The sequence below is a fragment of the Diadema antillarum genome, unplaced genomic scaffold, assembly GCF_040938485.1.
Source record: "Diadema antillarum isolate AM-2024a unplaced genomic scaffold, OU_Dant_1.0 seq00000463_RagTag, whole genome shotgun sequence".
Taxonomy (NCBI): domain Eukaryota; kingdom Metazoa; phylum Echinodermata; class Echinoidea; order Diadematoida; family Diadematidae; genus Diadema; species Diadema antillarum.
In genome coordinates, this window is record NW_027271434.1 from 1,306,293 (window position 1) to 1,318,816 (window position 12,524).

At 39.2% G+C, this 12,524-nt stretch overlaps 1 protein-coding gene across 1 annotated transcript; it reads right to left on the reverse strand.

Annotated features, from left to right (window-relative positions):
• Positions 1–711: 711 nt before the first annotated feature.
• Positions 712–8,826, reverse strand: LOC139733232 (uncharacterized). The gene is made up of 8 exons (XM_071644070.1): positions 8,733–8,826; positions 7,196–7,360; positions 5,913–6,017; positions 4,334–4,409; positions 3,177–3,281; positions 2,100–2,284; positions 1,471–1,685; positions 712–1,089 (listed from the first exon to the last, which is right to left on the reverse strand). The coding sequence occupies exons 1-8, from the start codon at positions 8,824–8,826 to the stop codon at positions 712–714; spliced, it is 1,323 nt and encodes a 440-aa protein (XP_071500171.1).
• Between the last annotated feature and the right edge of the window lie 3,698 nt (positions 8,827–12,524).

Below are 12,524 nucleotides of genomic sequence, written 5' to 3' on the forward strand. Positions count from 1 at the left end.
TGCCTTTGTTAAGAGCCCAGAATGAGGTGGGGCTTTTCTTGCATTTTCAAATGGATAGCCTGGGTTTGGGCCATTACGCATATCACTGGGAAACTTACAAAAATAAAAACTGCCCCTCCCCCCCCCCCCCCCCCCCCCAAAAAAAAAAAAAAGAGAGAGAGAAAGAAAACATAAAAAGAAAAAAATCAAAGCCTTTGCATTCAAACGTTGTATGTGCATGCATTAAGTCTGCATTCATTTGAGACTCCTCACTTGCCTCTGTACTAAACGATAGCTGATTCAATTCTCTCTTCTCAAGAGACATGTTGGCACCGCAAAATATCATTAATAGGAATACACTCCATATTCCCTGATATTCTGTTGGAATACTTTACATGGCGTGACTGAATGACACTTTCACTTACTGTTATCCTTTCAAGAATGATATATTCATCACCATGCATCATACGTGGCCTGCTTCACTCGAAGGGCATTAACATCTTCACGCCCTGCAAGGCCAAGCTTTGAACTGTGCTGGAGGATTGTGCCTCCAACAAGACGTTTGTATCAACGTCACAAATACACAAGTCTCCTTTCTTCATAGCAAGTTCCAAGACGTTACTGTTTTCTGCCAATTTTCAGAGAGCAAATGTGCCCATTTGTTTTGCCCACTGGAGGAGGGTACGAGTTCAGCAAGCCCACATAACGATCATCTTTCTACCACTCAAGTCATCATATCCTTGTCTCTCTCCCGTCCTTGCTGACAACACCCTGCTTCTGCTTGTGATGGAGTTGTTGCTGTTGCTGTTGTTGTTGTTGTTGCTGTTGTAGATATTGCTGGTAGATGTGTTGCTGCAGGGCGAGTTGTTGCTGCTGCTGCTGCTGTTGCTGGTATTGCAGTGCTTGTGTCTGGTGAGTCAGTGGCTGCTGCTGCTGTTGCTGCGAGGGATGTTGTTGCTGAAGCACACCATGTTGCGGCAACTGGCCCAACTGGCTCAGCGGCCTGGCTGGCTGCTGTGGTAGCTGCTGCTGGGGACGTTGGCCAACTGAGTGGCTCCTCACAGCAGGGGCATGGGTGTAGCCGTGTGGCTGATAACCCATATGTTGTTGCTGATTGGTACAGACAAGTAAAAGAAATCACATTTGTATATCAGCATGACACAAGAATGAAATTTGACAAGGTGAGATAGTCATTGTGTAGTTTGGATTACTCAGTATGGCCTCCCTTGCTAATTTCAAGAAGTCAACCACATTGTGCATGAGACATGAGACTTTTGGCAATAAGTGCTTCAGTTACACATTGAATTATACCTTATTTTTTTCACAAAGATTGAAAAATAACAAGTTATTGCCTTTCCAACATCATAGACAAATTTCCTCTGACCAGCACAAGGGCTGGTTGTAACCTACATGTATTCATCATTAATGTATACATATCAATTCTTGCTGCTATGGAGAATAGAACTGCAGTGAGGCTCTCAGAAATGGTACCTGGTATTGCCGAACTAGCTTCCTCTCAATTTCCCGTATCAGTGACTGTCGATACGCCTCATAGTCCATGACCACTGACCGCAGGTCCTCCTTGTACAGTCTGGTCAGCATGGCCTGGAATGCGTCCAGCTCGGGCAGGCGGAACAGGTCCCACTTCAGCTTGTGGTCGTGTTCCGACGACGCTTTGTAGTACACATCAAGCCACTTGGGTATTTCTACACACAGCAAGACAGAGAAAAGGGTGGAGAGAAAATAAATACTTAATACACACTTATGGCCTCATCTTCTTATATCTACATCTCACTATGGCTATCACTTCCACAATGCGACATGTCTATACCACAAGAGATCCAAATGTCAGCTCCGACTTCTGTTCAGGACTCTACAACATTTTGAAGACGAGGGGCTACATCCTCATAAACATGAAATTCTAATACTGATGTTTAGACCTGAAAGAAATTCTTGAACACTTTTTGCAGTGTTCTAAATTGACAAGTATAAGCCCCTACATCATATTTTGCTAATTACACATTCCTACGATCACACAATCTTGAAAAAACAAAACCACATCAACGGCTAACACGTAGTTCAGTGACAAGCATCACGTAAAATCTCATTGTCCAACTCACCAGTATTGAGGTAAGGGTTTGGTGGCACCCAGACGTTGTTGGCATGCCCATGCTGTCCAGGTGGACGGGGCGCTGAGTGCGTGTGGGTGGGGATCGGCAGGTTCTTAGGCAAGGGTGGAGTTGGGTCATAGCGCGGGATCTTAGGGGCATTCGGATGCCTGTACTGGGCTGTCTTGGTTCTGTGACTGTGTTTTCAGAAGGAAACGGCAAATTAAATCATTGTATTGATAGACTAAATACATCTATCATATGAATACAATGTACGTTCTTGACTGGCTCACATACTTGATATTAACTCATAATATACTCATACAGTTATATCTTGGGTTTGTTAAAGGGGAAGGCTAGTAACTGATCAGTGGGAATCAGTGCGTATGCTGGGGGATGATTGTTCCAATTCTTGTGGGATATATTTAAGAGTACATTATATATCTATTGTTGTGTGAAATTATTTGCTTCAGAACGGTCTCATATTCAAGTAATGTGCCGCTTAATGCCCTGTCACTGACCAGGCATGCTAACCTGGAAACATTTAACTGCACATTACTTGAATATGAGACCATTCTGAAGCAAATAATTTTCACACAACAATAGATATGTAATGTACTCTTGAATGAATCACATAAGGATTGGAACAATCATCTCCCAGCATTTCCACTGATTCCCACTGATCAGTTACTAGCCTCCCCCTTTAACTTTATGGTGCAAAGGACAGAAAGGAATGCTTTTGGGGCTTGAGGGAAATATTGAAATAAGAGATGTATTTAAACAATATTGACAGCCCTTGTTGCACTAACACACACTAACAGACATCTACATATGAAATTCCTTGAATTTGACGAAGATTTAGTTGTGTAGTTATTCAAATCCTCATTGTCCAAAGTATCTCCTTAAAAAAGGGAAAACAAATACAATGAAAAAGAAAATAGAAAAACCAATGATGACCAACAGAGGATAAGCCATCTTAAAATCTGGGACAATTTCTCACTAGACATTTGTACGCAAACAGGAAAAAAAAAAAAGTCAATGCCCTCCAGCACAGGACAAGCATCCATCAAATCTAGGACAACATCTCACTTGACATAGTAGATGCCATGTTCTCTTGATTCCACTTTCTCCCAACCAGGAGGAAGGCCCTCTTTCTCCATTGGATGGCTCCAGTGGGTTGTTTCTGTATTGTGACTGTATTTAAAACACAACAGACAATCTTGTTACTGAACAATACAATGTGCCGTCTATGTGTTCATCAAAGACTCTAAATAGCAAATGAACCTACAAACAGGATCTTCACACGCTTTTATTGGCATGAAGTCAGGTCATTACAACAAAAATAAAAATTTCACACACATCAGTATATGCTCATTAATTTCAGTGATCTTCTTAATTGGTGCATCAAACTAGAAATATAAATAAACATTGGAAAAAAAATTGTGAAGAAGTTTTTCGAATAACAATTTAAACGGCTTATCCCAATTATGACTGAAAGAATAACAAGCCATTAAAGAAGATCAGATAACTTTTTTAAAGGCCAATTGTATTGTTAGCATACAATTTAAGTAAATTTCTATTGGTGAGAGCTGACATGTTTATCAAGTCAGTCAATCCTAAACTGTTTGATTCAAAATGTATCATTTCTACCGCATCTTAAAAACGTGTGATATACAATGCCACTGATTTTTATAGAGATTGAATGAAGTACCAGCAGGTGAAATCAAGAATAGTCAGCATGCCCCTGAAGACCGGTAGTGAAAAGCTACGTTTATTGTTCTTTTTGTAATCATTATCCTTGGCATGACAAAGGACTGTAAGCCTTTGTGCCCTTGTGCCATGTAGAGTCCACACGGAACTTTCAATTACATCTTATTATTCCTTCCTTGTATTGGACTGTACCCTCTGAATACCATTCCTTCATTTCAAGTAGTACCATGACTGCCGTAACTGCTACCATATGGCTAAATATCAACAACAGCCATCACCTTCAATGCCACAGCACAAGATACAGGACTTCGTAAAGAGATCTGAAACATTTTTGCTTTTGTTGTACCATGCTGTCCACGAGAGGAGAATTTGTCCTTCCGGTGTTTTTCTTCACACATTGCCACATACGTGCTTTGCTTGCAAACACACAAACAAGCAAAGGTTAGAGCACAGCCTACACCCTCTTATGCCCTGTTACAGTCAATAACGTCAAAACGACTTGTATGTGAGGATTTCTCAGGAGGTTGTTGACTCACTCGATATAATACTTGCGACCTCTCATCGTCCGGTCTACTGTCCAGCCAGGGGGAAGTGGCAGCTCCGGCATGTTACCTGAAAGTAGCAGATTAAAACCATGCTTGGTTGGCCAAGGTGAGGTAAAGAGTGCACAAGGATTAAGCTATTGTTGTCTTCGGTCAGAATGATGAATCTAGTCTACCGAACAAAAAATGTGAGACTTTTGGTCGCCAAAGTGATTTCTTCTTTCTTTCTTTTTTTCCCCTTTTTTGTCCATTGACTTGAGAGGATCCTTAAATGCAGAAGACTCAAGAGGAAAAAGAATGTGATTGCATGTAGGAAGTAACATTGACTGTTCTCCATGAGATGTGCAAAACATGAAATCCCTTACAAGGTGTAAACCAAAATGTGGGACAATATGGCATTATATGTATAGCCTGTTCCTTACAGGAACCTGGTAATGTCGCATCAACATACAGGAACCTGGTATACCAGATTTCCAAAATGAAGACAAGAGTGCCAGCATCTGTGGCCTAAATTCACATTCATTTGTGTTATGCTGCCCAGAAAAATGGCTTTGATAAAAGGTTAAAAATTCCTCGTATCAATATCAGTTTTCTTTCTGTATGAAAACTGCATGTATCACAACATTAGCCTTTTCCAATGTAGTGTGTGCTTATTTTGCTATAATACTTGTATGAAGATTTACAGATGTACATAGCGATCAAGGCTGAGCTCAGTAGATTTTCACTTTCAGTGACCACTATTCAGGTGCCTCTTTTGTGTAGAACAAGAGATTTTGTGAGCCCATCAGCGCACGCTCTATTTATATTTCACACCTGATCTATACTTTGCATTGTTTGATGGCACATGTAATTGACCGTGGAAAGGAAAAACATGGAATGCTCGACTGCTTTCACACAGGTGGATTACAAACCTGTCTGTTTTCTGATGACCTGCAAAAAGAATCTTGTTTAGGGGCACTGGAGGCTCTCAGAAAATTGCAGGAGGAACAGATTAATAATGGTATACTATGTCATATGAAGTGATTGAAGGTGTAACATGCACTGAAGGGGAATGATATGTACCTGGCGAGGTTACTGACTTGATTCTGCATCGTTAAGACTGAAATACAGATTTTTGTGTCACTGAACTTTTGTAACACTCAGAACTTGAAACATGCCCCAATCCCCGTTTTCCCCTCCCCCACGCCCACGCCCAGTGGACAATAGGGAGCTTTAGATTTTAGATGCGCGGACGTTCAAAGGAAAAAAAATGCTCTGAGCGTGCGCAGAAGCGCGTGTCGAGTCGATCTATTTTTAGCTTGCGTCGTCTGAGTTTTTCACTACGCGTACAGGGCTATTTTTACGTCCGCACAGTTTGCAACGTAGAGAGCTACTTCATGCACCGATCATATGGGGGCACGATCTTATTGTTTATACGTTGCGTCCCAGCTTAATCTAAAGCTACTTTTCAGCACGACGCAGGGGAGAGGAGAACGGCCAGCGCAAGCGTTGTCTCAAACGTCTGCGCGTCAAAATCTAAAGCTCCCTATTACTTGGTTGGTATGTCTTGACTTTGACAGCTACCCAGACTCACCTATATGAGGATGTTTTTCTGCCTGCTGGTAGGCACTGACTGGCAGGACGGGAGACCCACTGTGTGGGTTTGTATGACCACGCTCACTGTAGCCACCATGGTGGTCTAGAGTGTATAAGTATCAAAACAGACATTTATATAATAATGATGATGATAATTATGATAATGATCATACAGTAAACACTGAAAATAATTTAAAATATGCAACCTATGGTAGCTTACAATAAAAACATACATTTTTACATATATGTGAAACTTTTGTGAATTTCAAGTGGAGCCAAGATTCGTGAAACTAAATGCATGGGAAAGTTTTTTGTCTACACAATGCATTGAATGCCAGTCGCAAATGCACGGAAGTTTCATGATGCAAAAAAGGCTAAACTGGCTCCAACTGGCAAAAGTCTGATGATAAGAATGTTTCTGGTTTTATAGAATTCTGATGACTGATGCAGCTGTAAACACCAAAGTCAAATACACAAAATTGGACCTGAGGCTTCAAATGTTGAATGTGAGTGAGAGCAAAATTCATCACCAAATCATAGCTTTATTAAAAAGGGTCCACACATCTCAGGGGAATTATTAAAAGCTATAAACAAGTTTTGCAGCATAAGTGAACAAAGGGCATAATATGAATGAATGGTGTAAAGAAGACAACACACAGATTACAGGTTTTGCAATTTCACAGATCACAAACATTTACAATGTATATATGCATTAGCATAACTATGCTCATTTCTTCTTCTTGTCTTAACCTTTCCTTCCTAAACTTTTATGACACATTCATGTCTGTTTGCACAAAGTTACACAGTATTTTTGTATAAAATTATATACCTTTAAAGTGTTACAAGAAATAGTTTTGTTTAACAGGATGGTATAGCACTGGTGGAGATAAGGATTGAGTTTTTAACTTTGTGTGCGATACTAAGAAACCACTTATGAAATGCTACAGAGCATGCCATTCTACGAGGAATCTAAAGTTTATTTGATGAAAATCGGTTTTGAAATGGCTGAGATGTCCAAAAACACAGTAAAACAAAGTGATCCTAACAACAGGTGGGTCCCACCTTTTATCAGGATCACTTTGTTTTGGATATGTCAGCCATTTCAAAACCAATTTTCTTCAAATAAACATTGAATTCCTCTTGGAATTATGTGCTCTTTCATATTTCATAAGAGGTTTCTCATTATCTAACCCCCAAAAAGTCAGAAACCTGAAGCCAGGTCTCCACCAAAACTATACCATCTCTTTAACATCCTCAGAGTCATCAATATTACAATCTCACCTGTGGGAGCCTGCCCATTGTCCTTGTTAAAGTCTGGGAGGCCCAGCTGAGATAGGCCAGGCCTGCGGCCCACCTGGGCCTCCGTGGGCTGGCCTCCTTGACCACTCCCGGGCCCTCCTGGCCGCTTGGAAGACTGGGCACCACGGACCACTGGGTTCATATAACCTGTGTAAGAGCAAGTTGACAATGAATCTTCAAGCTTTATCTAGTGGTTTATATGTTTGAATATTATACACACATGTCTGTGGCAACTAGACAGCAATGTGAATACTAATCCTGTAGATGAAGATCAATTTAATGCCAACAATTCACCACTTGTTACATTGATTTGTAAAAAGTCTGATGGTCATTCTCTGATAAAAATATACAACATCTTAACAAACAATTATCATGAACAGAACATGTGCAAACTATGATGGACATAAATTTTTCAGGAAAGCTACATTACAGATTATGTCTGTTCTTGGGAAATGTGCCATTTTTTGTTATAGATAATCATACAGATGATAACAATAATGAGATAAAGAGGATGATGATGTCACTAATAATGATAATAATGATAAAAGTAATACTTATTACTGTAATTCTTGGTAGATTTTACATTATACTAAACTGCATATAGATGAAGGAAAACTTCTGTCCAAAATAGAAGTCCTTTAATTCCATCATAGAATTTAACAACATACAATGTATCACGTGAGATGGGTAAATTCCTATTCTTCAATATCAGAAGGAAGCATTACATTAGCAAGCATTAGCATCGAATGTGATTGAACAATGCAAATACACACTTATTAAATGGAAAATCTCCAATGGCATGAGACATGCTTTCACATAACTACATAAAAGTTGTGACATCATTACCATGACGAACACTGTCCTTTTTACTCAACCCACAACACGTCTACAGAGCTGATGCCCTTCTGCCTCTCTAAATTGGCAACGCAACATTCCAATACGTTCATGTCAGAGTCAAGCTCAACATCTGTTAGTATGAGTCAGAGACAAGCTCACTTGTGGGGTCTGGCCTCCCCAAAGGTGCTTCAACAGTCTATCTCTACCAACAGCTGCATGTATAGTATCTTGGAGGCATGCGGTTATCTCTCACAAAATGTACTTGAGGCACATGTACACACAGACTGCTTGAACTCTTACAAGATAATGCCACCTTTGACTAAATGACGCCATTTCTTATGAAGACTATATTTCTACTCATTTTATGGGTGGGAGACAAAATATGTCATCTTAACTAGCCATTCAGCCATAAAGTATTTTCTTGTAAAGAACTTTGATTTTGAAGCTACCAACCTCCCACATTTTCTGGTTAGGTAGAATATGCAATTGCCATCAATTTATTGCTTTCTATAGTTACATGCATTTTGTCCAGATTGAAGACACTTTTATAATATTGCAGAAAATGTACCAGTACATACATATGTAAAACTGTCTATATATTGAAAAGGCAGAACCAGAGGGTTACAAACATGATTCCGGGCAACAAATGGTAGCGATATCACAATAAAGACAAGATAATTACCCTGTATCCGTGGCGATGTATCCTTTTTGGTATACTTCCCAGCAATCCCCTCAGGTGGGAGAGGCTTGGAAGAGTCTTTCTTTCTCAGAAGCATCCTCTACATCGGTGACAGGCTGTCATAAAAAAACAAAAAACAAAACAAAATCATTTGACACATGTATGATTTTAAAGAAAGTCATGTCATGGGGAAACTTTTGATCATTTTTTGACAAGTATACACTTTGGCTCTCATTTCATAATATTGAAAAATGAGATGTATCTATAATCCATGACACTCTCTATACGCCAAATATTTTGTGAGATTTTTATCTTCATCAATTTCTAGAATTGGACGCGACAATTGTATATTCACAAATTGAAGAACACGCAAAAATATCAACTCTGATCTCAACATGAAGTATATATTTCTCCAGTCATTACTGTAATCCACAATCATGAATTCAACCACTCACAAAACTGTCGGGAAGTCCCAATTCATCCGAACAACAATACTCGCTAAATATGTACAGTAATTGGACCAGCTAAAACAAAGCATCAAAGGATCAATATGGATAGATAGAGACATTTGAAATCACTAGAATGATGTGAAAACAAGTATCAAGAGCAATAAATGGATTGCACACACATTTAGTCCTCAGCTAATTTTTGTGTTTCTGCCTTTCTCCTTCCAAACTTTTTGGGACATTTATTTCACTTTTTGTAAAAAAAGAATATAGATACAATGTGACAAAATTGTGTTGTTTTGTGTGGGGTTGTTTTGTCTGCTTCCTCTAGTGGTTGCTTACATCTATGAACTCAAAAGAATAATAAATAAGGAATCCCTTGAACTTTGAAAGTTCACAAATTCTTTTCTCTGGATATTCTAAAATTCTGACTGCATTGCTATTGTGCAGTTTCTACTCCCTGAAAAGATAAAGGGTAGGTTTGTTCTCGCAGAAATTTGGCTGTCTGCTTGTTCAAGAATTAAACATAATCATCATCAATCATTAATAAAAAGAGAATCTGTGAAAAAAAAAAACCCACACCATTATTCTTCTAACAAGAGTTTGTACATGACCAGACTTTTTTTTTCAATTAAAAACTCAGTAGTCTATTAAATGCAATTGCTGGTCTTTGATGATTATTACATAACAATGAACACAAACGCCTGCTACAAAACTGAACTCCAAATGACATTGCCAGCCACTGGGCCATATAACCACAGACCATCAATGTACCATGTCAGTACGTACACAAGTTCGGGACGTCAACAACTGCGGAATGGCTGGAATGCCAATTACCCATTCGGAGAGGTACAGAGGTTCATTGCTTTCTGCATGAGAAGCTCCAGAATTTCCAGTCTTTGCAATGTGTGCTCGTGGCAATCCTCTGTCCATCCAAGCCACAGCACAATACAATCACATCTATACACACAGCTTATATGACGGTGAAGAAGCCTTTCAAACGAATGCTTTCTCATAACAAACAAGGGTACAGTTTGAAATATACACAGCTGCACATGTATAATGTCTTTGTAAACATGCATGTGCTGCAAGTTTCTTATGCTAGCAGAACTCTGATATCCTTGTCTCCTACATTGCATGTGCTGAAATCCAAGAGCAAAACCACTCAAGATACAATTTTACTCCAAAAATTAGGGAAACAAAGACATCATCCTTTAGAAAAAAGAAATCCTATAACTAATATACTGCCTCATTTTCATATCAGAGTTCACTTTTCTCCCCAGTTTCTTGTGATCTAGAATCAGCGTTATATCTACAAAAGATTGCTTGTTGTCAATACTGTGCAAACACAGAGCTGCCAGCAGTCAGCCAGCCATTCATCTAAATCAGAAATGGTCCACACAGGCCATTATAGACAGGCCCACTCTGTCATTGATGGACGAGTGTACAGACAATTATGTGACCGAAGAGCTCGTCTAGGGCGTTGAGAGGAATGTCTGAAAGGATTCTAGCTGTTGCACGGACTCACTCAGGTGGAACAGACCTCAACAGAACTGCTATTGTCAAAATTTAAGGCAGTCTTTGCAATGTTGACATGACTGAAGGGGTTAGTTGCAGTTGTGTTCAAACCTCTGTGTTTCCTTGAACAAGTCACATTTTGCAAAAATTTTTACATATTAATATAGCATGTTCCATAGATCATGACAATCTCACAAAATTGAACATATGATAATATCATCATTTACTTTGTATTCATTCATATGACAAACAAAAATTATGTCGCATGCAGTACAACTCAGAGCAAACACCGCAATATGACAAACTAGAAGAGTCAATCCACTGTGATTTGCACAGGAATCTCATCATAAGACTGTAGTACTGAGTTTTTGGATGTGGTTCCACTACATAGGCCTATATGTAAAGGCTATCTTTGGAAGTGTCATCAGCCACAGAAACAAATATTTGCAGGGACACATGTATTTCCAGAGGATTGTTATAAAAACTTTGCTTGGCTGTTCAGCGGGATATGATCATGTTAGAGAATAAACCATGTTGAATAAAATGTATGGCACCATTATCATTTGATGATTTCAACAATGTTTGGAGAGTGTTGAAATATGAAAGTCTTAATTTTCACGAAGATTCAGTAAAAAAAAAGTCAAATATATTTTCTGCAAAATTCAGAAATTCAGAAGGCTTGGGAGATCCACTTATAAACCATTGAATTAACAAGTGGAGAATTCTCAAAATCACAAATACATGTTGTAGTGAACATACTGTACAATTGTACGTGGAAATGCACGCTGACACAGAATAAATATATATATTTCCCACTGTGGATGGAAACTGTCAACAGCTAGTTATATCACGTCAATCTTAGCTCTAATTACCTCTTGGGGGGGCTGCTCACTGGTTAACCATTCATACTAACTCAGTTTATGACTACCTGCACAACTCTTCTTAATTAAGTTCCCCAGTCTGATGATTTGAAGTGAAAGCCTCATTAAAAACAGAGGGGAGTGCTCGAGAGTTCCTTCTAGTACCATAGAGATTAAAATATTCCAGTTGCCATTGTATGTACACAAACTAATACACATAATGAAAATACTGTAGAAGTAAAGCAAGCAAGTTATTTTTCTCTCTAAGCAGGGTAGATCACAAATTTTGCCTTTTTTCTTTTGAATCCCACAGAATCAAAACAATAAATAGTGTTGCACGCAATGAGCAGAAATATTTGCATGCTTGCATATTTTTGCCCTAGTTTCTGGTCACGTGAAATGAGCCAAAATTTCCACTCTTAAGCCTGCTGTACACTATACGACTCACGACTATACGACCTTATTAAGACCATAACACCCAGTCGTACGACCTGCAAACGCACACTATACGACCTGACCTTACGAGTAGGCTTACGACTGTTCTGTCTTCAGTACATTTTATCAATGAGTATTAAAGCTCACGCAGTGCGCACTGCGCGCTTGCATTTTAATGTATCTTGATTGGCTGAAAGCCCACGACCGGTTGTGGACATTCAACATGTCAAATCTCTACGACTGGCGCTAAGACCCAGTCGTACAACAGGACACTGGCAAGACTGGTGATGTCAAACTTCCGTCTTAAGGTCGTAAGACCGGTCGTATCGTATAGTGTGCGGCGGGCTTTACAGTACTGTAAAAGTGGAAATTTTTTCGCATTTTGCGCAACCAGACGCTAGTGCAAAAATAAAAGCACAATGTATGAATATTTTTGCATGCCATATGTTCCAGTATCTAATGTCCTGATTCCGTGGAATTAAAAACATGCGAAATCCATCTTACCAAACCGAGCACGAAAAATTACTCACGCAAAA